The sequence below is a fragment of the Alnus glutinosa genome, chromosome 12 (genome assembly GCF_958979055.1).
Source record: "Alnus glutinosa chromosome 12, dhAlnGlut1.1, whole genome shotgun sequence".
Taxonomy (NCBI): domain Eukaryota; kingdom Viridiplantae; phylum Streptophyta; class Magnoliopsida; order Fagales; family Betulaceae; genus Alnus; species Alnus glutinosa.
In genome coordinates, this window is record NC_084897.1 from 3,968,374 (window position 1) to 3,994,409 (window position 26,036).

General features: G+C 37.6%; 1 protein-coding gene across 2 annotated transcripts in view; it reads left to right on the plus strand.

Moving 5' to 3' along the window:
- LOC133851633 (cullin-1-like) overlaps nucleotides 1-23,138 on the plus strand; it is a 32,457-nt gene extending 9,319 nt beyond the window's left edge. The window contains exons 7-17 of one of the 2 annotated variants that reach the window (XM_062288146.1): nucleotides 2-82; nucleotides 185-244; nucleotides 1,158-1,235; nucleotides 1,298-1,438; nucleotides 1,528-1,583; nucleotides 1,782-1,902; nucleotides 2,010-2,168; nucleotides 2,291-2,434; nucleotides 22,063-22,281; nucleotides 22,381-22,548; nucleotides 22,902-23,138. In XM_062288146.1, the coding sequence (XP_062144130.1) occupies nucleotides 20-82; nucleotides 185-244; nucleotides 1,158-1,235; nucleotides 1,298-1,438; nucleotides 1,528-1,583; nucleotides 1,782-1,902; nucleotides 2,010-2,168; nucleotides 2,291-2,434; nucleotides 22,063-22,281; nucleotides 22,381-22,548; nucleotides 22,902-23,123 (1,431 nt within the window). In that variant the 5' untranslated portion in view covers nucleotides 2-19 and the 3' untranslated portion in view covers nucleotides 23,124-23,138. Of the gene's footprint in view, nucleotide 1; nucleotides 83-184; nucleotides 245-1,155; nucleotides 1,236-1,297; nucleotides 1,439-1,527; nucleotides 1,584-1,781; nucleotides 1,903-2,009; nucleotides 2,169-2,290; nucleotides 2,435-22,062; nucleotides 22,282-22,380; nucleotides 22,549-22,901 lie in introns of both variants that reach the window. The other variant, XM_062288145.1, reaches the window with a different exon arrangement.
- The last annotated feature ends 2,898 nt before the right edge of the window (nucleotides 23,139-26,036 follow it).

Consider the following 26,036-nt stretch of genomic DNA (forward strand, 5'->3'; position numbering starts at 1 on the left):
GGTGGAGGATCTTTCTAGAATGTGTAGACTTTACTATAGAATACCGAAGTGCTTGGATCCTGTTTCTACTATATTCAAGGAGGTCAGTTGTTTCCTGCTTACATTCTTTGATGACCAAAAGAACGTCTCAGATGTTCATATGTTGCATATTGGTACTGATTCTTTGAGGGTTTCTCTGTTGTAGCATGTTATTGCTGAAGCTACAGCCCTGGTCGAACAGGCTGATGATGCTGGTAGTAGTCAAGTTAAGTATTTTGATATATTCTCCTTTAATGTAGTAAATTGTGTATCTTTGTACACATTTTTTCTTGTATTTCTTTTATTATTTAGTCGTCGTGCTTAATTTGCCTTGTGCACATGCTAGTAGATATTCTGTGCAGCTTATATTTGTGTTAAACAAAAGATAATTCTATTATTGGAAAGCCCAAACTTCTATGTTGTTTTTTTCTATTTGTATATATCAATGTTGTTGCGTCTTTTTGTCATTTATTTTATTTGTGTTTCATCTGTTGGCCTTAACATAAGGTACATACCTTTTATATATAACACTGTAACCAATGTTCACCATCCTTTTTTAGACTGCAACGTTGGATACCTTGCATTTGAACAGAAATACTATACATCATTACTGATCTCCGAAACTCTTTAGTTATCATTGTTACTTTCTGTTCGCTTTGATTGACTGGCTTTTATCATCAATGCATTTTGAAGGGGTAGTTTAATTAGCTGCACTCTCTCTCTCTCTCTCTCTATATATATATGTGTGTGTGTGTGTGTGTGTGTGTGTGTGTGTGTGTATTGAAGTTAAAAGATCGTGGCATGCAAAGATCGATAGTCAATTGCCATTTAGGTGTTGAGTTTTACTCGGCATAGGTGTTGGTACATATGAATTCTTAATTATGTTTCATAAGATCTTCACACTAGAGAGCTTCTGTTTATTCTTGTAGTATTTCAGAGTATGTGGTTAGGTTACTTATCAAAAAGAGTAGCTAGTTATGTGTTGGGGTATAATTGTTCTTTTGTTATGTGCAATTTGTTACACCTCCAAAAGTACTACATAGAAAGAACAATATGGATTCTTAAAAGGGAGTGTTAAACAAGATCATTAATGTGGAGCAACATCTTTACTTATTTTTTTTTAGTTGTGCGGTCTGCAGGTTGTTGTCAGAATAATAATTGAGCTGCACAGGAAATATGTGGTTGATTGCTTTTTGAACCATGGTTTGTTCCACAAGGTTTGGACCTGCCTTATCACTTGTGTGTCTAAAAATTATTAATCATTTTGAGCGACTATTAGGCCCTGATGGAGGCTTTTGAGGTAATTTGCAATAAGACTCCTCCTGGCAGTTCAATTCTGGCTTCATTTTTTGAGAATATCCTCAAGAAGGGTGGGAGTGAGAAGTTGAGTGATGAAGCCATAGAAGAAACACTCGAGAAGGTAGTATTATTAGTTTTGTGCTGTATTAAAGTGAATTACATATTACTGGCAGTGGCACTGGTCATAATCTATGTTATTGTGCTCTACAGGTAGTGAAGTTGCTCGCGTACATTAGTGACAAAGACCTTTTTGCAGAATTCTACCGGTAATCTTTAATTTTTTTTGGCAGGTTTTGACGGCGTCTTATATTTCATTTGTTACTGTTGGAATCTTCAAGCGTAATCAAGAGTGGTAGCCTCAGGATTTGTGGCGTAAATGGTTCTTTTTGCTAAAAACAGTCAGGATTTTTTTTGGTCGTCTATCTACAAATCAGTGCTGATTCTACATTGCTGAGACTCTGCAGGAAAAAGCTTGCTCGTCGGCTACTTTTTGATCGAAGTGCTAACGAAGAACATGAAAAGAGTATACTAACCAAACTGAAACAGCAGCGTGGTGTGCAATTTAAATCAAAGATGGAGGGGATGGTGAGGTGGCTGTGATTATTTGGCCTAAGTGTTGCATCTGTCGACATTATTGTTCTGTCAATTGAAATAATGCTTGGCATCTTTTATTCTTTTTCTTTTTTCTCCAGGTGACGGATTTGACACTGGGACGGGAAAACCAGAACTTTGAGGATTATCATTGTAATAACACGAATGTAAATCCTGGGATTGATTTGACGGTCAGGGTTCTTACTACTGGATTTTGGCCAAGTTATAAATTATTTGATCTCAGCCTCCCTCCGGAAATGGTAACATTTACTTGTTGTTTAGACGGTGGGCATGTTAAAATTTCCACTGCTAATGTTAGTTTGCTGTAAAGTAGTCAGGTTTACTAATAGTTGTTACATTTTTTGTAATGTTTTTGCTTCAGGTCAAGTGCGTAGAAGTTTTCAAAGGATTCTATGAAACAAAAACAAAACACAGAAAACTTACATGGATTTACTCATTGGGCACTTGCAACATTAATGGCAAGTTTGAGTCAAAAACCATTGAATTGATTGTGTCAACCTATCAGGTAATCTTATTTTGCAAAATTAAGTATATCGTTAGTGGGTTGGAACTAGATTATTAGATTCATGTGTTGACACTGAATACAGACCGTAATCTTCTGTTATATTTTACAGACTGCTGCCTTGCTGCTATTTAATAATGCTGATAGATTGAGTTATTAGGAGATTATGACTCAATTGAACTTGACCCACGATGACTTGGTTAGATTGCTTCATTCTCTGTCATGTGCCAAGTATAAGATCCTGAATAAGGAGCCAAACACAAAGACTATCTTGCCAACAGACAAATTTGAGTTCAACTCCAAGTTCACAGATAGAATGAGGAGGATTAAGGTATTTAGCGTTCTCACTTTTCATTAGCCTTTACTTCCTTCGATTCTTTTGTATTAAAGGTGATAAATTTTGAAAATTTTCAACTGCTGATACCGCTTCCACCTGTGGACGAGAGGAGGAAGGTAATTGAAGATGTTGACAAGGATAGGCAATATGCTATAGATGCTGCAATTGTGTGCATTATGAAAAGTCGGAAAGTATTGGGTCACCAACAATTGGTTATGGAGTGTGTTGAGCAGTTGGGCCTCATGTTTAAGGTCTCTCTCTCTCTCTCAATTTTTTTTTTAATCTTCTGTTTATGTGTTGATGTTTCATATGATGGTGCTAAAACACGGTTGGGGAAGTTATTTTTCAAAATTATAATTATTGGCATTCATCAATTGTATCATGAATTCTGGCATGCATCTTTTTTATTTTATTTTAACTACAATTTTTTTTTTTTAAAAAAAAGTTAATTTTGGCTTTTGAGTTGCATATAGGCGAGCAATGTTTTAAGGGGCAATTGGTTCCAAAATAAAATATTGAGTTCTCTAGAAATGTCAGATGTTTCCATTTCTTTTATAGTTTTCATTGTGTGTACTAAAATCCAAGCTAATAATGGATGCAAATGTGCAGCCCGATATTAAAGCAATAAAGAAGAGGACTGAAGATTTAATCACCCGTGACTATCTGGAGAGAGACAAGGAAAACCCAAATGTGTTTAAGTACTTGGCGTGATTGCTACTACTGCCTGTTGAACGATGCAAAGCTGGAGCTGTTGATGGTTTAAATCACAGTGGGTGGTGGTGTAGGGGGCCTGCCCTTGGCATGAACCTGTGATGTCTTGGAAAGTAGTTGGGGGGGTGGGGGCAGTATACTCAATTATAAATTTCTGTAAATTCTTTTTGTTACAGCTTGCTGTGGCTTTTCTCTAGTATATTAGGAAAGCTAAAATATGGCAGTGGAAAATGATATTTATACATCTCTACACATTTCATTTTTTCTGGGTTCTACAAATTCAATAGTAAATTTAAAACTTAGTTGTATAGAGATTGTATTCAATTGTGTTAGGAATTTTTCAGCATTCAAATTATTACTTGTCCCTAGCTAGGAGCTAGAAACACCATAAATATACAGCTTATGTATTCTCTCTTTTTCCTCTTAGTCGCACTATTGCTATTCATGGTTCAACTGAGGCATTGGATGCCCCAAACGTAGCTGAAAGCTGACATGAACGATACTTGAGGTTGCCTTCTTAATCTCCTTTTCTGCTTCTTCTGCCATCTCCATTGCATCTCTGCAATCAGGAAAACTTGTGTTGGGGTGTGACTAAGACATCACAAAGAAAATCACCAGGATTTGCTGGTCAGGAATACTGGGGGAGATTTGTGAAATTGCAGGATCTACAAGAAATTAGAACAAGTGATGAGGGCATAGCATGAGAGTGAATATCACAATAAGGCCAAATCAGAATGAATCAAAACAAAATAAGAAAAATAACGAATTTTTGTTAGCCAAATAAGAAAGCATTGTTTGGCAGAGAACAACAACAAAAGGAATGACAATGATAATTCCATTTAAGCAAGTGTGTAGTTTAACCTGTGCATTAGAAAGAGGTGGTGATAACAATAAAAGGATTTCTCTATCCTTCAAGAAAAAGATACTACATTTTTTTAGTGTAGTTGTCTATCTTGATTGATAGCTGTGCATGGTGGTAAGCAGACATCGGATGTTGCTCTTAAGCAATTGTAGGATTTGCATCTTTTCTCCTATTTTTCAGGTTGCTATACGATATTTACAGTAGAACACACATAATAAGACAGTCAAGACAGTCATCTAAGTATATATATATATATATGATACTCCAGATTGTCCTAGATATGTTTTAAGTCCCACATTAGGCGGGTTAATCGTAAAGGCATTGTATGAATGCTAGCTAAGTCCTACATTGGTTGTGCACCAAGTGAAACTAGGCAAGTTATTCTAGAAAACTCTACTTGTAACTTTGAATAGTTCAATTGGAATATAATGCACATATAGCAAGCACTTCTCTAGATTGTGACAAATAGTATCGGAGCCAACCTAGTAACACTATGTAACGTTGGGATACTACAGTGCAATAGAACCCTAACAAAGACACCAAGGATTTGGGTAGGAAAAATGTTGATACTCTAGATTGTCATGGATATATGTTAAATCGAACGTTTGGTATGAGGATTATGAAAAAATTGCATGGATACTATGGGCACATTTGGTACACAAAAATAGACCTAAAAATGAAATAGCTATTCTACTATTTAGTTACGGCATTATTTTTGCATGGAATAGTTATTCTCCTAAAATGAAGAATAATTATTCATCTTAAAAAGGTAAGAAATAACTATTCCCCAGGAAGGGAATAACATTTTTCAAAAAATAAAAAAATAAATCTTTGATAACCAAAAATAAAAATTAAACAAATAATAATAATTATTTTTTTTTAAAAAAAAAAGAACGAAAGAAAGAATTTTTTTTTTTGTGAAAATGATTTTTAAAGCTAAGGTATTTTAAAAAATTTGGTTGAAATATGATTTAATTCTAGTTAAATTTGGTCATTCTTGTGTTGCCATCAAAAGAATGAATTGGAATGGTCATTTTCCTAAAATGGAGAATAATTATTCATTTTAAATGTTAAAGGCTGGCTTTTAAAAAAAAAAAAAGAGGGCTGACATGGCGTGGTGCCACGTCAGCCGTGATGGACTTTAAAGCGCTGGGTGGAATTACTCCTCATTGGCCAGGTTTTTTTAAGCCTAACAAACTCCTCGTGCCAGTGCATGTGACAGAGGGGAGTGGGGGCCAAGTTAACAAACTCCTTTGGCCCTCCGTCTATAAAAGGACCCAATTCGAAAATTCATTCACCTCCCGCGAACACTGTTCATTCGGTAACACTAGCTTAGAAAACGCTCTCTACAAAATCTCTCTCTTTCTCGCTCCGATTCACAATTCTTCTGTGTTGCTCACTGTAGCCTCATCTTTTTTCTTCAGGTGATTGCATAGAAAGTGAAGGAAGCTGAAGCTAAAATCTCCAATTCGGAAATTCATTCACGTACATCCCGCGCACGCTGTTCATTCGGTAACACTAGCTCAAATTTTTAAAGAAAACGCTCTCTACAAAATCTCTCTCTTTCTCGCTCCGATTCACAATTCTTCTGTGTTGCTCACTGTAGCCTCATATTTTTTCTTCAGGTGATTGCATAGAAAGTGAAGGAAGCTGAAGCTGAAGCTGAAATCTCCAATTCAGAAATTCATTCACGTACCTCCCGCGCACGCCGTTCATTCGATAACACTAGCTCAAATTTTTAAAGAAAACGCTCTCTACAAAATCTCTCTCTTTCTCGCTCCGATTCACAATTCTTCTGTGTTGCTCACTGTAGCCTCATATTTTTTCTTCAGGTGATTGCATAGAAAGTGAAGGAAGCTGAAGCTGAAGCTGAAATCTCCAATTCAGAAATTCATTCACGTACCTCCCGTGCACGCCGTTCATTTGATAACACTAGCTCAAATTTTTAAAGAAAACGCTCTCTACAAAATCTCTCTCTTTCTCGCTCCGATTCACAATTCTTCTGTGTTGCTCACTGTAGCCTCATATTTTTTCTTCAGGTGATTGCATAGAAAGTGAAGGAAGCTGAAGCTGAAGCTGAAATCTCCAATTCGGAAATTCATTCACGTACCTCCCGCACACGCCGTTCATTCGGTAACACTAGCTCAAATTTTTAAAGAAAACGCTCTCTACAAAATCTCTCTCTTTCTCGCTCCGATTCACAATTCTTCTGTGTTGCTCACTGTAGCCTCATCTTTTTTCTTCAGGTGATTGCATAGAAAGTGAAGGAAGCTGAAGCTGAAATCACCAATTTGGAAATTCATTCACGTACCTCCCGCGCACGCCGTTCATTCGGTAACACTAGCTCAAAATTTTAAAGAAAACGCTCTCTACAAAATCTCTCTCTTTCTCGCTCCGATTCACAATTCTTCTGTGTTGCTCACTGTAGCCTCATATTTTTTCTTTAGGTGATTGCATAGAAAGTGAAGGAAGCTGAAGCTGAAGCTGAAATCTCCAATTCGGAAATTCATTCACGTACCTCCCGCGCACGCCGTTCATTCGGTAACACTAGCTCAAATTTTTAAAGAAAACGCTCCCTACAAAATCTCTCTCTTGCTCGCTCCGATTCACAATTCTTCTGTTTTGCTCACTGTAGCCTCATCTTTTTTCTTCAGGTGATTGCATAGAAAGTGAAGGAAGCTGAAGCTGAAATCACCAATTCGGAAATTCATTCACGTACCTCCCGCGCACGCCGTTCATTCGGTAACACTAGCTCAAATTTTTAAAGAAAACGCTCTCTACAAAATCTCTCTTTTTCTCGCTCCGATTCACAATTCTTCTGTGAAAGCGTTGAAACGGTGCTTTCTAGACGTGCCAATTGCTCACTGTAGCCTCATCTTTTTTCTTCAGGTGATTGCATAGAAAGTGAAGGAAGCTGAAGCTGAAATCACCAAGCAGGACCTTCTTCTGGTAATCAATGTTGTAATAACCATTTTCTGGCTTATAACTACAAGCAACTGTGCATTGGATGGCAATTGAGTTGTTGCTTATTTTATTTGTTACGTGATCGGAGTTATTTCTTGATTTTTGAGGATCAATACTTGCATTAGTTGTCGTATTTTTATTTTTTTTGTAATCAGAGTTATTTCTTGATTTTTGAGGATCAATACTTGCATTAGTTGACGTATGAGTAAACGAAATCGAAATCTATTCTTCTGACAATTGCAGTTGATTTTTATGTTTAATTGGACAACATTTGAATAGGCACCATATGTATTTGAAAGTATGAACAAGTGAAGCTCGTTATAGTCTATTAACACATATCCGGTCACTAAGGATAAATCTTAACTCCTAGACTTATTGTACATTTCAAACACTTGTATTTGAAACTCTATGGATAACTGAACCTAGAGATAACTCTTTAGCTCTAAAGACTTGTAATTGGATTAGTCTTCTTGTTTGTAACTGCATGCTGAGATGATAATATCCAGCATGCATATTGTTTAGTTTTATCTTAGTTTAAACCTAGAGATAGAGTTGTATTTAAACTACACTTCTTCTGCTATATATATGGACGCATACTCAGTTGAAGAGTACGTCAGAATTTACAACAATCCTTAGTATTATTTCTCTGTTCTAATATGGTATCAGAGCCACATATAAACTAACGTCTCATATGGTTTCTGCTCCCTCCACTCCCACCGCTGCCATAATCTCTCCCACAACCTCTCCTCCTTCTACACCTATCTCTAAAATGGCGTCAACACCTCCTCCAACACCCTCTTCCCAACTTATGTTTCCAAATATGTCTCACTCACTTCACATCAAGTTGGCCAAAGGAAATTTTATGGCCTGGAATACACAGATCCTTGCCTACATTAAAGGGCAAGATGCATTCGGTTTTCTCGACGGGTCTTCTCAGCCCCCTGCTCAGTACATACCGAATCCCAACTCGATCGAGGGTGCTCCGGCTACAATCATCAACCCCGATTATCTCTTATGGTGTCAACGGGATCAGATGATTCTAAGTGTTCTTATCTCCACTCTTACTGAACCCTATGTGGTTCATGTTGTTGGATGTGTAACAGCTAGCCAATTATGGAGTACTCTCCTCTCCATGTTTGCCTCCCAAAACAAGGCCCGTGTTATGCAAATTTACTTTCAATTGGCCACTGTCCAGAAGGGAAATCACTCCATCACGGAGTATTTCCAAACAATCAAGACCCTCCGAGACACATTGGCTGCTGCTGGCCAGCCCATCAATGAATTTGAAGCTGTCTCTTTTCTCCTAAAAGGCCTTGGTACCGAGTTTGACTCCTTTGTTACATCTGTAACAACTCGGGTAGATCCTCTTTCTTTTGATGAGCTTTATGGCCATCTCTTAGCTCACGAGATGCGGATTGAGCAACAATTTCCAGCCTTGGAGCTCTCCCAGCCGTCTGCACATTACACAACTCTTGCCGCCATGCTTCGGGGACGAGGCCATCGTGGTGGCAGAGGATCTCCTTCCGGTGGCAGAGCACCTTTCCGTGGCAGAGGCAACTCCTCTTCAAACCGTGACCGTGGTTCTTACTTCAACATTGATGCTCCTTCTTCCAACCGGCCTGTTTGTCAATATTGTGGTCGGATTGGCCACACCACTGCCCGATGCTACCAAAGGTTGGAAACTGTCCAATCTTCCGACTCATATCAGCAATCACAGCAGCCCTACCAGCAGACTCCACATGCTTAATACTCATCTCCTACCCTACCAACTGAAGGTAATTGGTATCCAGATACCAGGGCTACTCATCATGTAACAAGTGAGCATCAACATCTCAATCTCTCTTCCGAGGAATACACCGGCCAGGATAAGATTCGTGTAGGCGATGGTTCAGGTTTGCCTATCACTCATATTGGTTCTGCTCTATTCACTCTTACTCGTCGTTGTTATATCCTCACTCAATTGCTCCTTGTCCCTCTTATTTGTAAAAATCTTCTCTCAGTTCAACAGTTTTCACATGATAATGATGTCTTTTCTGAATTTCACCCTTCTTTTTTTGTGATTAAGGACTGCAAATCCAGGATCACTCTTCATCAAGGCCCTCTTAAGGATGGACTTTACCAACTTCATCCTTCCTCATCATCTTCCATCAATAAACAAGCTCTTGTCGGTGAACGGACCTCCACTGATCACTGGCACAAGCGCTTAGGTCATCCCGCCCTCCGCACAGTCCACAAAGTCCTCTCTATGTTTCAGCTTCTAGTCATCAACAATAAGGCTTCCTCTCCTTGTACTGCCTGTCCTCAGGCAAAAGGCCATCAATTGCCATTTCCAGTTTCAATTCCTACTATTTGTCAACCCTTAGATTTAGTTTATTCTGATGTATGGGGTCCTTCCCCAACACTTCCTATTAATGGTAATCGATATTATGTTTCTTTTATTGATGCCTTTAGTCGTTATACTTGGGTGTTTCCAATTCAATCCAAATCTGATGTTAAACCCACATTTCTAAAATTACAAGTTATGATCGAACGCTTTCTAAACACAAAAATCAAGATTGTTCAAACTGATTGGGGTGGTGAATATCGTAGTCTAAACACATATTTTCAATCCATTGGCATCATTCGTCGTCTGTCTTGCCCTCACACACATCAACAACAAGGATGTGTTGAATGCAAACACAGACATCTTATAGACACCACACTTGCTCTTCTAGCTGACAGCCAACTTCCCAAAACCTTTTGGGATGAAGCCTGTCTCACTTCGTGTTTTCTAATCAATAAACTTCCCACTTCTTTGTTGCAAAATCAATCTCCTTATCAAAAACTTTTCAATCGCCCACCTGACTACACTTTTCTCAAAGTTTTTGGTTGTGCATGTTTTCTTAATCTCCGTCCATATAACACTCACAAATTCTCTCTTCGCTCAAAAGAATGCATCTTTATTGGGTATAGTCCAAATCATAAAGGCTATAAGTGCTATCATATCGAGTCCGGCCGCATCTACATTTCTTGAGATGTGCTTTTTCATGAAGATAGTTTTCCTTTTAAATCAGCACCTCCTACACTCGAGCCCCTTGATTCTACACCTGTTTATCCTCCTTTTCTCCCATCTCTCCCCCCCACTCAATCGGTCTTACCCTCTTCCTCTTCTCCAAACACAATTCCCGAGTCCATTCCTCAAGTTTCTGCATCCCCACTTCCTGCATCTGCTCTTCTCTCACCACATACTTCTGCAGAATCGGTTGTACCAATTTCAGGTTCCATTCCTGAACCACCGCCTACCAGGATTCATCCTATGCGCACAAGGTCTATCAACAACATTGTCCAGCCGAGACAACTCACAGATGGCCGCATCCGGTACCCTCTACCTAGGGCCCTCATGGCCGAGACTCACTCAGCTCTCATCGAGCCTACATGCTTCTCAAATGCAGTTATCATTCCCGAATGGCGTATCGCCATGCAAATAGAATTTAATGCTCTTCTCCACAACAAGACCTGGTCTCTTGTTCCTCCTCAGGCTGCTTCTAACCTTGTAGGTTGCAAATGGGTTTTTAAGCTCAAAAGGAAGGCCGATGGGTCAATTGAACGTCACAAGGCACGATTAGTTGCCAAAGGTTTTCATCAACAGGCTGGTATCGACTATGGTGAAACATTTAGTCTGGTTGTTAAACCTACAACAATCCGGACTGTTCTATATCTTGCTTACTCTGCAGGTTGGCCACTCAAGCAAATAGATATCCAGAATGTTTTTCTCCATGGTTTTCTCTCTGAAGATGTTTATATGATGCAACCACCCGGCTTCACCAATCCCAACTATCCCCAGCATGTGTGCAAGCTTCACAAGGCCCTCTATGGTTTAAAACAGTCTCCACGGGCCTGGTTTTCTCGCCTCAGTGAAAAGCTCATCCAACTTGGTTTCATGGGATCCAAAGCAGATTCTTCACTGTTTATTTATCAAAAGAATTCTGTCACACTGTATCTTCTCATTTATGTGGACGACATAATCATCACTAGATCTGCCCCTGCTGCAATTACCGAATTACTTCAACTCCTCAGGGTTGAGTTTGCTGTTAAAGACTTGGGGGACCTTCATTATTTCCTTGGAGTTGAAGTTATCAAACTCAAGTCCGGTCTTCTCCTCTCTCAACGAAGGTATATCATGGATTTACTTAAGAAAACAAATATGTTGGAGGCTAAACCGATCACATCTCCTATGTCCTCCTCCACTGTTCTCTCAGCTTTTATAGGTGATCCCACGGAAGATCCTTCACTCTATAGAAGCACTGTTGGCTCTCTCCAATACCTCTCTCTCACAAGGCCGGATTTGGGGTTCGCAGTTAATCGTGTCTGCCAATTCATGCATCGTCCAACTACTTTACATTGGTAGGCGGTTAAACGTATACTCCGATACCTCAAACACACAGTCTCTCATGGTCTTTTTCTTCATCACACAAAATCCACTAGTCTTCAAGCCTATTATGATGCTAATTGGGCAGGTTGCCCTGATGACCGTCGCTCAACTGGAGCCTATTGCATTTTTCTTGGCTCAAATCTAATCTCTTGGAGTTCCCGCAAGCAACCAACGGTCTCTCGATCTTCCACAGAGGCAGAATACAAATCAGTTGCCAATACCACTGCAGAACTTCTATGGATTACAGCTCTTCTTCGTGAACTTGGTGTCTCTCTCACGTCTACACCAAAATTATGGTGTGACAACATTGGTGCTACATACTTGTCCGTAAATCCAGTTTTTCATGCCCGTACAAAACATGTGGAAATCGATTTTCACTTTGTGAGAGATCGAGTTGCAGATAAATCCTTAGAGATCCTATTCATTCTAAGCTCCGACCAACTTGTTGATGTCTTAATCAAACCACTTGTTTCCACTCGGTTTCAACATCTATGTTCCAAGCTCAACGTGTGTGCTCCCCCGTTGATCTTGCGGGAGGGTATTAACACATATCCGGTCACGAAGGATAAATCTTAGCTTCTAGACTTATTGTACATTTCAAACACTTGTATTTGAAACTCTATGGATAACTAAACCTAGAGATAACTCTTTAGCTCTAAAGACTTGTAATAGGATTAGTCTTCTTGTTTGTAACCGCATGCTGAGATAATAATATCCAGCATGCATATTGTTTAGTTTTATCTTAGTTTAAACCTAGAGATAGAGTTGTATTTAAACTACACTTCTTCTGCTATATATATGGACGCATACTCAGTTGAAGAGTACGTCAGAATTTACAACAATCCTTAGTATAATTTCTCTGTTCTAATATAGTCAAATACTGTTATCTCCATTTTCTCGCTTATAACTAAGAACAATTGCATTAAATGAGAATTGAATTTGTTGCTGTTTTCTAGTTTCTATTCTCTCTGAATTTATAGCTGAGTTCGTTATTATGTATGTGGTTATGTATAATTTATTATTATTATTTTTTTGTCTTTGTTTATTTCTGTATCGTTTTATTGAGCAAATTTTGTACCGGCATTGGTACAAGATGTATGTGTCAATTATGCATATGTACAGTATGACTCAATCTGGTTGAGATTGTGATTATTTTATTTTTTGGATTTACAGATTACTGTAGTTTGACTTTGTTTTTTTAATAGGCCTTTACTACAATGGAGTGGGATAATATTGAGCTGTACCAAGGTTGGAAGTATGTGGAAAAGCGCCTTGAAAAGATGAAGAGGATTAGGGAAGCGTCTTTTAAGCGTCTGCTAAGAAGTGAGGAAAGCACAATGCTTGACCAGTACCTTTTTTTTTTTTCTCGATTAATTAGTATATACAATTTTTCTTTATTTGGTGTTTAACAATCATTTGAGGCATTCATGTTTGTGCGTTGGGATTGTATTTAATTCCAAGTATAGAGCAATCTGCAGCATGTTTAAACTGCAACCCCCTCATGACTATTACAAGTACCGTGAGAAATTTGAGGTATATATTACTTCAACGTTGAGAAATATTGGCTTACTTCTTTTGTGTTTTCATAATTATCATAAGGTGTATAATTGTATGCTATTGTGTCAATCGATCTAAGATATGTCATTTCCATTATTCAGCTGGAGCAACGTTGGGAATATGCCGAGAATGGCATTATAAATAGGGGTGGGCAAATTATCCGCCTACCGCCTACCGACCGCTTACCGAACCGAACCGAACCGCCATCGACCGCCTACCGACTTTAACCGACTAATTTCGGTTCGGTAGTCGGTATAAAATTTTATTTCGAAAGCTGAATCGGCAGCCGAACCGAATCGAACCGTCTTTTATGCGGCAACCGAACCGAACTGAACCGCCTTTTAAGCTGTAACCGAACCGAACCGAACCAAATTCTATTCCGACCGATTAACCGAACCGACATAAAACGAAACGACGTCGTTTTTGTAAGAACGAAACATATAATCAATTTTTTTTCCTTTAAAAAAATCAAAACGACGTCGTTTCATTACCCATTTTAACCGAATGTTAACCGATTTAACCGACTTAACCGACCGCATATTAACCGCCTTACCGACTTAACCGACCGCCTATTAACCGCTTTACTGACTAAACCGACCGCCTATTAACCGCTTAACCGACTTAACCGAAATAAATTCACCGACTACATTCCGACAAAAGTCGGTTAACCGACCGAATTAACCGACTTAACCGCCTACCAAACCGACGCCCAACCCTAATTATAAAGGTAAAGGGAGCTTTGGAAGCGTTTCTGAAGCCTCTAGATGGCCCTGAGACATACACAGACCTCGACGAGTATCCTTTTTCGATTAATTAGTAAATACAATTCTTCTTTATTTGGTGTTTAACTGTCATTTGAGGCATTCATGTCTGTGCATTGGGATTGTATGTCCTTAATTCCAAATATAGAGAAATCAAGTGCACTGAAGAAGCCCTTAAAATGTTTAAGTACTACTATGAGCCACATAGCGAATGCCGTTTAGTATGTGGAAAATATATTAGAGTGGAGGTGAGAAATATTGGCTTACTTCTTTCATGTTTTAATAATTATCATAAGGTGTAGAGTTGTAGGCTACTGTGTTGATCTATTGCAAATATACTAGCCAATGGGGATATTTATGTCATGTAATTTGATCTCTAACTGTGATTGCCATGTTTTGTAGAAGTCTCTTGTTGCATGTAAGAAAGGACATATCTTAGAGGTCTTAGAGTTTTGTGGAACTTTTGCACACAATTGATGCTTAAAAAAGAGTTTTATGGTCTGTGGTGGTGATTTTGGTTCAAAACATGTTTTTGTACAGAGACTTTTGGTTGGTTGCATATAAATTTTGTTCTTGCATAGTTGCATTATTTTTGTATGAAATGATTAATTTTTACCAACCTCATTGTTGCATTTGAATACCATATTTACTGTTAAAGTCTCCTACTTTTTGGGCTTTTTTTACCCATTGTCTTCCCTGGTTAACTTTATGTATTAGGTGTTGCCCCCATTAAGAGATAAGCGTGGTGAACGTATGTTGAGGATGCTTGCTAGTAGTTGGAAGCACCATAAGGCTATGGTGAGGTTCTTGTCACGCATCTTTGGGGGTCATGATACTTCTCTCATGATGAGGTTGTCACTTGCACACCGAATTGAAGGTGGATTAGACAGCTTCCACAAACTGGTTTGTTACAAGTCACTCTAATGGAACCTTTCACTGTTTATGACATTTACTTTGGTCTAATTCCTCTGCATGTCTTCTGCTTCAAAGTTACTTTGGGTCGTGTGAAAAAGTATTTTTTTTCTTCTTTCAAATCCAGGTTTTGTAACGACCCGCTTTTTAATAAAAAGCGTAAGTGAAAATTTTGATTTTTCACGTATCATTACGACATCAACAACGATGTCATCAGAGTAAAAATTAACAGCGGAATACATCTTTCTTTTACCATAATACATCAGAGCTTACTGAATAAACTCAATATATAAAATAATAACCATTTGATCTGAGATAATAACATACAATTAAATAACAATAAGCGTACCACATGCGGCACGAACATTACAGAATCATTGTATATAAAATTTAGAAACTAAAGGTCTCGTCCTTAATCAACCTAGCAGCTCCTATCTTCGTTCCTGCAAAACTCGCATGTGATTGTGGTTAACACCACAATCTCATGCTGTGGTCGAGTGAGTCAACGGTCCTCAACCACAGTGACACACTGATTTATATAACCATATACGATGCATTCAAATGAGGACATATATATTCACATACACATAATCATTTTCACCTACAATTATGCTTATCCCTTTACATTAACTATTTACATACTCAAAACCATATCTCTTGTTAACACATCATTAGCTCTATCTTCTTCGCTAATACTGGGCTTTACTTCCACATCTGTTTTTCTCTATTTATCCTTCATCCTTTGGTTCATCCATCGGTCTTATCATTAGATTGATGCCTTGGTACATAAACCTCAGTCTTTTTATTAACAGATTCACATCACACCATCATATAATCATGCCAACAACAACATATACACAATTCCAACCAAAGCATGTTACACATATTAAATGTCAAACATCAAATAGCATACAATCAAATAAAGCAGAGATCACTAGTCATTAAAGACTAAACCACACGTATCATCCTCAGTGAGTAAGAAATACTCACAGTCCCCTTTTATACAGTCTCTCAACTCTTAACTCATCATCTGCAACAAATATATGCACATACATAGGATATTAACATCATCATTCATAAATCCTAATTATATTCACATAAGTACAATTATCGTTTTCTTTTTAGAAAATCATTCATATTTATCATTATGAGTTTAAGAGACTCAATATGATAAACATGCTTTTAATTTTAAAGACACTCAACCTAGTAAATATGCTTTACATTTTTTATTTTAATTTCCCAAAAACATAGCCCTTTAACCTTCCGGCCAATACCTAAAATCTAACCATCACCTACATTTCCAAAATCCACTAAAACCAACACCAACTTATAGCTTCGATACACTACACGGCCAGAAATTATCCACTATCATTACACACGATTTCAACACTCATTTACACCTTCAACATAATTGGTCAAACCTATAAATGGCAAAAGTCCCCAAATCATATGGCTAACATGAGAAATCATCTAGCAACCAAAATCGGGGAGCATATGCAACACATACCCAATTTACATAGCCTGATCATCACAATATCATTCAAAATCACAACCTAGCCGAAAAATAATCAAACACACACAAACGGCTAATCAAGACCCATCAAAGTACACTCACTGCCAGTAGCCAATAACAGAGAGCAATCCCCCATTCCATAATTTATCAATTAAAATCAACATGTCACTGGCTACAAAAACCACCCACAAACACACACGACTCAACCGTCCAAAACAATGAACATCCAACCTCCCAAATCAGTAAACTGCCCACACACACACTCACTGCCAACACTTAACCGACTACCTCAACCATCCAAATCATCCATCAACAGGGAACACATCACACATACTCAAAACCAAACCCAAATCAGTGCACAAAATCAACCGGCCAAACAGTAGAGAAACCCAAACAAAATCATGAAACCCTAATTTCAAAAATCAATAAATTAATCCACAAAATTATAGGATTTATACCTTGGAGATTTTCCTCAACAAATTCACCGGAAAATGCCACTGACAGTCGCCAGAAAACTGTCGAAAAACACCCATAAAAACCGGGTCTTCTTCCGGGTCTGGCGGGTCGCGGGTCGCACTGGTCACGGTCGCAGATTCTCGGGTTATGGGTCACGGATCTTTTAGGGTTTGGCCGGAAAACACCTTGGCCCTCCGAAAATCGGCTTCTGGCCGCCAAACATGGACGATCGAACCTCCGGAAGGGTCGGGTCTGTCTCACAGTTTACTGGGTCGCACAAACGGGTCATGTGGGTTGCGGGTCACGGGCTTCACGATCGGAGCTCCTGGGTTCCACCAATCGTCGACCCACCGGAAGATCAGCCGGAAATCGCCTCCCTAGCCCCACCGGCGACCACCCTTCAGAGGATCGGGTCCTCTGGGTTTCGGGTTTTCCCCGTGCGTCGGATCCCCCGACTCCCAGCTCTCTCTCTCTCTCTCTCTCTCTCTCTCTCTCTCTCTCTCTCTCTCTCTCTCTCCCCGGGTCTCTCGGTCTCTCCCTCTGAAACTCTCTCTCCGATCTCTCCTCACTTTCCCTCTCAGTCTCTCAGCACCTCTCTCTGTGGGTCGCTCGGGCCTGCGAAGAAGAAGATCGAAGAAAGAAGAAGAAAAGAGAAGGAAGAAGGAAAAGGAAGAAGGAGAAGGATCCGTGCGTAAGGGAGGAAGAGAGAGGAAAAGAAAATGATAAGGGACATGTGGCACCTTGTGGGTGGTTGGGGGAAATAGTGAAATTCACTCCAGCCAATTGGGTAAAGCCACGTGGCAAGAATAGGATTCTCTTTATTAAAAAAAACTTCAACTTCCATTAATTACATCAGGACCCCCACCATATAATATTTCTATCATTTAAGAATTAATATCAAACCTTAACATTTAATATAACTATATTATACCCGTACAATTAATTATTTATTACCCAATGACTCATTAGTATTTTATTATTCAAATTATATTACTTTGTCTTAAATCCATTTTATTCCAATCATAGCATTTTATCTACTTAGGATTTATTATTAGTCCCATCAATTTAATAAATATAAATTATAAAATGCTAAACTCCTTATTTATTTTCTCGGTCCTTACAGGTTTACCAGGAGGTAAAAAAGCTAATGCCAGAGATGCTGTAATTGTTCTTGTAAGTCTATTGCTTCTTGATACTTAATTTTTGTTAGATTCTATATCTTGTAATCCAAAAGGTTTACCTAATTAATGTTTGTGGATCAATAGATTAATAAAGAACGTGAAGGAGAGCAGATTGACAGAAAACTGTTGAAGAATTTTATAGACATATTTGTTGAAATTGGAAAGGATCTGGAGCTTTATGAACAAGATTTTGAAGCACAGATGCTCTATGACTCTGGTACTTACTATAATATTAAAGCATCAACCTGGATTTCAGGAGATTCTTGTCTAGAATACATGTTGAAGGCAAGTCTGTGCAGACAAAGATTCTTGATGGTGCAGTTTATGTTAAATAAACTTTGTGATTCTAACATCTGTTATCTCATTAAATTGTATAGGTTGAGGAGTGCTTGAAAAGGGAGAGGGACAGAGTTGGTCATTATCTGCATATAACCAGCGAACGGAAGTTGGTGGAGGTTAGTTAGTTAATATTTATCTGACAAAATACATATTAGATCCATGTGTAGTTGGCTTCTTATTTTGTCTCACATATGAAGTGGTGATGCTTTTCAGCATGCAACACTCCCTCTCCTAACAAAAAAAAAAAAGGGTTAAATACCTTTTTAATACCAGAATTTTCGCAAACTTTATTTTTTGATACCTCAATTTTAATTCATATTGCAGATGGTACTTGGGTATTGCAAACTCACATATTAAGTGGTGAAACTTTTCAGCAACGCTTCCTCCCAAGAAAAAAAAAAAAACAAAAAAAAGGAAGCTATTGAGTGGTGTTACTTTATTTAGCAATGCTTCATTCCCAAAAAATAATATAGACCTTTGAAGTTGGTATTATTTCCTTAAAACACTTCCAATTTCAAAAAAGAAAAGAAAAAAAGAAAAGAAAAGTAAGTTGAATTAAGGAGCATTATAAATTCTTGGAAACAATGATCATGTATTTGATACAAATATGCCCTCTGATGAGATAATAATGTAGAAATAAACCAGAGTGGTGAACAAGTTCGTCACATATGCATTATATATGTGGCACATATGACACCACCCAAGTGCTCCCACTTTTTTTTGGAAGTCTCTTTTTCGGCTGTTCAAGTTAACTTGGAAAGATAATCCTTAACTTGGAAAAGATTGTCTGTGGTTTCGCCTACTCAACTTAGCTGCATGCTTGGTCTGTAGAAAGTGCAAGATGAGTTGTTGGTGGTTAATGGGACACAACTGCTTCAGAAGTATCAGTCTGAATGTCGTGCTTTGCTGAGAGATGATAAGGTACTATGTACTTTTCTCCAAGTCTTGTGCTTTGGCAATATATATATATTTTTTCTTTTGTATTTTACTATTTCATTAATGCTTTATCTATCATGCTTGCCTTGCTATTAAAGTTGGAGGATCTTTCAAGAATTTATAGACTGTACCATAAAATACCGAAGGGTTTGGTTCCTGTTTCTACTATATTCAAGGAGGTCAGTTGTTTCCTGTTTACATTCATTTTGATGACCTAAATAACGTCTCAGATATTCATATGATTGCATATTGGTACTGATTCTTTGAGGGTTTCACTGTTGTAGCATGTTATTACTGAAGGTACAGCCCTGGTCCAACAGGCTGATGATGATGCTAGTAGTCAGGTTAAGTATTTTGATATACTCTCCTTTAATTTAGTAAATTGTGTATCTTTGTACTCATTTTTTCTTGTATTCCTTTTATTATTTAGTCGTCGTGCTTAAATTGCCTCGTGCACATGTTGGTGGATATTCTGTGCTGCTTATATTTGTGTTAAACAAAAGATAATTCTATTATTGGAAAGCCCAAACTTCTATGTTGTTGCGTCTTTTTGTCATTTATTTTATTTGTGTTTCATCTGTTGGCCTTAACATAAGGTACATACCTTTTATATATAAAACTGTAACCAATGTTCACCATCCTTTTTTAGACTGCAACGTTGGATACCTTGCATTTATTTTATCTGTTGCTTGCTGCTCACTTTGATTGACTGGCTTTTATCATCAATGCATTTTGAAGGGGTAGTTTAATTAGCTGCACTCTCTCTCTCTCTCCAGCGACATCTTTACTTGTTATTTTTTTTTTAAAGATACACGATCATTAGTGCTGTGCAAAGAGGGATTATTAAACAAGAGGTTGAGGCATACAGCTGTTGAGTTTTACTGCCACACAAGTGTTGTTACATTTTAAGTTTCACCGGATTCTGGCACAAGAAAGCTTTTGTTTGTTCTTGTAGTCCATTAGAGTAGTTTACAGTATATTATGTTAACTATAACTCTAACTCTTTACATTTGAATTTACTCTTATCTCTCTATCACTGCATGATGGATATTATCTCTCTATCACAGCATGCGGTTACATAGTAGTGTAGTTATTGTATACTAAGTTATATCTCTATCAGTAGAGTTTCGGATGGGATGATTATCCCTAGACTCACGTATAAGATCTGAGTCTTTAGGAGATAAGTCTTGTGCGTTAATATGTAAGAAAGGTTAAAGATTGATTTAGTTGTGTGGTCTCCAGGTCCTCGTCAGAAAAATAATTGAGCTGCACGACAAGCATATGGCATGTGTGGTTGATTGCTTTTCGAACGACAGATTGTTCCAAAAGGTTTGTGTCGGAAAATACTAGTTGTTTGGACCTGCCATATCACTTCGTGTGTCTAAAATATATTAATCATTTTGAGTGTCTATTAGGCCCTGAGAGAGGCATTTGAGGTATTTTGCAACAAGACTGTTTCTGGCAGTTCAAGTGCAGAACTACTGGCTTCATTTTGTGATAATATCCTCAAGAAGGGTGGGAGTGAGAAGTTGAGTGATGAAGCCATAGAAGAAACACTCGAGAAGGTAGTATTATTAATTTTGTGCTGTATTAAAGTGAATTACATATTACTGGCAGTGGCACTGGTCATAATCTATGTTATTGTGCTCCATAGGTAATGAAGTTGCTCGCGTACATTAGTGACACAGACCTTTTTGCAGAATTCTACCGGTAATCTCTAATTTTTTTTAGTAGGTTTTGACTTTGTTTTATATTTCATTTGTTACTGTTGGATCCAGCTTCATGCTTAATCAAGAGTGGTAGCCTCAGGATTTGTGGCATAAATTGTTCTTTTTTGCTAAAAACAGTCGGGATTTTTTTTGGTTGTCTGTCTACAAGTCAGTGCTGATTCTACATTGCTGAGACTCTGCAGGAAAAAGCTTGCTCGTCGGCTTCTTTTAAATCAAAGTGCTCACGAAGAACATGAAAAGAGTATACTAATATAACCATGCTGAAACAGCAGTATGGTGCGCAATTTACATTAAAGATGGAGGGGATGGTGAGTTGGATGTGATTATTTGGCCCAAGTGTTGCATCTGTCGACATTATTGTTCTGTCAATTGAGATAATGCTTGGCATCTTTTGTTTTTTTTCTTTTTTCTCCAGGTGATGGATTTGACACTGGCACGGGCAAACCAGAACTACTTTGAGGATTATCTTCGTAATAACACGAATGTAAATCCTGGGATTGATTTGAGAGTCACGGTTCTTACTACTGGATTTTGGCCAAGTTATAAATCATTTGATCTCAGCCTCCCTCCGGAAATGGTAACATTTACTTCTTGTTTAGACGTTGGGCATGTTAAAATTTCTACTGCTAATGTTAGTTTGCTGTAAAAGTAGTCAGGTTTACTAATATTTGTTACATTTTTTGTAATGTTTTTGCTTCAGGTCAAGTGCGTAGAAGTTTTCAAAGGATTCTATGAAACAAAAACAAAACACAGAAAACTTACATGGATTTACTCATTGGGCACTTGCGACATTATTGGCAAGTTTGAGTCAAAAAGCATTGAACTGATTGTGTCAACCTATCAGGTAATCTCTTATTTTGCAAAATTGAGTATGCAGTTTAGTGGGTTGGAACTAGATTATTAGATTCATGTGTTGACTCTGAATATGGGATCGTAATCTTCTGTTGTTTATATTTTACAGGCTGCTGCCTTGCTGCTATTTAATAATGCTGATAGATTGAGTTATTCAGAGATTATGACTCAATTGAACTTGACCCAGGATGACTTGGTTAGATTGCTTCATTCTCTGTCATGTGCTAAGTATAAGATCCTGAATAAGGAGCCGAACACAGAGACTATCTTGCCAACAGACAACTTTGAGTTCAACTCCAAGTTCACAGATAGAATGAGGAGGATTAAGGTATTTAGCGTTCTCACTTTTCATTTGCCTTAACACTCCCCTACTTCCTTCGACTCTCTTGTATTGAAGGCGATAAATTTTGAAAATTTTCAACTGTAGATACTGCTTCCACCAGTGGACGAGAGGAGGAAGGTAATTGAAGATGTTGACAAGGATAGGCGATATGCTATAGATGCTGCAATTGTGCGCATTATGAAAAGTCGGAGAGTATTGGATCACCAACAATTGGTTATGGAGTGTGTTGAGCAGTTGGGCCCCATGTTTAAGGTCTCTCTCTCTCTCTCATATATATATTTTTTTTAATCTTCTGTTTATGTGTTGATGTTGATATGATAGTGCTAAAACACGGTCATGGAAATTATTTTTCAAAATTATTATTATCGGCATTCATCGGTTGTATCGTGAATTCTGGCATGCATCTTTTTTAATTTATTTTAACTACAATTTTTTTTTTAGTTAATTTTGGCTTTTGAGTTGCATATAGGTGAGCATTGTTTTAAGGGGCAATTGGCTCCAAAACAAAATATTGAGTTGTCTAGCAATGTCAGATGTTTCCATTTCTTTTGTAGTCTTCATTATGTGCACTAAAATCCAAGTTAATAATGGATGCAAACGTGCAGCCCGATATTAAAGCAATAAAGAAGAGGATTGAAGATTTAATCACCCGTGACTATCTGGAGAGAGACAAGGAAAACCCAAATGTGTTTAAGTACTTGGCGTGGTTGCTACTACTGCCTGTTGAACGATGCAAAGCTGGAGCTGTTGATGGTTTAAATCACAGTGGGTGCTGGTGTAGGGGGGCTGGCAGTATTAGGAAGCTAAAATATGGCAGTGGAAAATGATATTTAATTATTTATACATCTCCACACATTTCATTTTCACTGGATTCTATAAATTCAATAGTAAATTTAAAGCTTAGTTGTATAGAGATTATATTCTATTGTGTTAGGAATATTTCAGCATTCAAAATTATTACTTGTCCCTAGCTAGTAGCTAGAAACACCATAAATATACAGCTTATATATATTCTCTCTTTTTCCTCTTGGTCGCACTATTGCTATTCATGGTTCAACTGAGGCATTGGATGCCCCAAACGTAGCTGAACGCTGACATGAACGATACTTGAGGTTGCCTTCTTAATCTCCTTTTCTGCTTCTTTGGCCATCTCCATTGCATCTCTGCAATCTGGAAAACTTGTGTTTGGGTGTGACTAAAACATCACAAAGAAAATCACCAAAGATTTGATTACTGGATTTACCATATCGACATTTCAGGAGGCATAAAGACCTCAATTTGGAGTAAAACTTTGCCTTGCAACAAGTGGCGTGTTATGCATGCGCTCCACAACCATTATCTGAAACCCATTCCCAATTGTTATTTTCAAAGTCACATAAAAAGGCAGAAGAAGTGCACGCTTAATCTAAGAAAAACATTTGGTGTAATTAACTGCAAGTGCAGCCGTATAACGATATCGTGTACATCGTTAGATGTATCAATTTTAAATCTTGACCAAGAAAAACAATCTTGCCAGCTCTTTTTAACAGAAAACAATCAGATGGAGCTAACAAGTAAAAACTTTAAAGACCACCCCTCTTTAGTTAGCTTAGAAACTTCAAAGCCATGGAGAGTGGAGCCCATAGGTCTCCATTGAATTCATCTATCATCACACAATTCCATAGTAAAGCATACCTCAGGAAATTTTGAGGAGAGGATATTGGAAACAACTGCTTCAACATCTTTACCCACAGCAGGAATATTGCTATTTTGGTACGTGGTTTCCTTCAAACTTTCTATTTTTGCACGATGATGCCACGCATTTGCTTTCAATAGACAATTTGTGCCTAATTGTCTTTAATATATATGGATACAATAGTCATATTCAAAGCCAGGATGGGATGATCCATATCAATTCCATGGTGGTGTCCACTATGATCGATGATGGCTATGTGCATGCTCATGTGTCAATGACTGACCAAGTATTTCAGGATGTGATGACAACACTTCCTGCTGTCCTGCATATGTAAACAAGCAATTCAAAGTAAGGAAAGAAATTAAGCAGAATACGATACTATAATTTCATTCAAACATTTAAATTTCTACAATTTAATATTATTAAAAGTCTATCTTAACTCCTACAGAGATTTATGATAAAGTCTCAAAGGAACTAAATTTGAATCAAGGTTAGGTGGGAACCAGCTGTTGCCAAAAGCATACAAGAGATTCCAAGGGCTCCTACTAGCAAAAGCTGTAAAAGCATGCCATGCAATACCACCAGCTGTTGCCAAAAGCATGCAAGAGATTCCAAGGGCTCCTAGAGTCTCAAATTTACCATGTCCTGAGAGAAAAACAAGAAAGAAAAACAATTGTAGAACTGAAGCATTGCAAGAGAATAGGTATAGATTATGTTTGACTACAAGCACAAAAACCAATAGCATAGGCTATAATTGGCTATACATTTGCAATCTTTCATGATTCTAGCATGCACACCATATTCTTAATAAAAAAAAATTAAAAACCAAAAAAATAAATATTAGCAATTACCATGTCTGTGTTTTAGCCTACTCATCTCCAAAACATTGAAACTTTGTTCATCAATTTATGATGAGGGACATTAATTGATGTTCCATGGCATTGTGAATGGGTTTCCAATTCTTTGAGGCAATGGAGAATTTTGCAGTCATAGCAAAACAACAACCTAGGTGTGCCCAAGTGTTAGTACAGTAGCCTATAAGAGTAGTTTAAACTTTTACCACTATATGATCACTTTGTTAATAATTTGATATTATTAGGGATAATTCTATGACCTGGGTAGAAAACTACTAAGCACAACAAACCGCTTCTGAAAGGTGATGAATTTCTACTTTGCATTATGCAGTATGGATTTCAAATAATACTTCCCAACTGTTATTTCAAATACAAACGAATGGGGGGCTAATTCAAGACCAGAGGCTAGAAGATGCCATAGAGCTAAAGCTTATTTAAAATTAGTAGTGCTATTAATGTGTAACTACTCTCTCTTTTTTCTTTGTCAGGAATACTTCTCAACTGGAAACTACCAAAACTACACTATTCTTTTCTTTTATTATTATTATTATTATTATTACTTTGATAAATGTAAAATATAACTATGTATTGCTTTTTTTAATGAAAAATGATTGAATTCCTACAACTACTTGATAAATTCATCTTACCGTTCACATTTTATGAAATAAATTAGGGCAAAAAACTCTTGCTCGCTTAAAAATTAATGAAGAGTTACTTTAATTGTCTTATTGCCCTCTTGTACGTCTCTCTCATATATCTTTTTCTGTTTCTTCTAATGCCTCGTTTTGCAAGACCATTCGATCCAGATCGAATGTCCCTTAAGCGTCAAACATGGGGCACTTCTTCGCTAAACTAGTTGAGGTCCTTTTCTACAATTTTGGTCCAATCATTTTTAGTCTTATCTTTCCTAGTGAAAGTGTCAAGTTTTCTTATCGTCACAGTAATACATTTTCCGAACAACAATCTACTTGATTGCCTAAAAAACTATTATTTTCGATCGTTAGGTGCCAAGAAACTATTGGACCTGGCCATTTACTTGGACCATTTTTCTCAAAAAAAAACAAAAAAAAAAAAAAAAAAAATTCTGCCCTGTAATGCCTGTTCAGGAGTCTTTGTTGGGTGACCAGCCCCTTTCTTTTCTATTTAATCTTTTTTAATTAATGCAATCTTGCTTTTTTTAAAAAAAAAATAAAAAATAAACAGTCACCTCG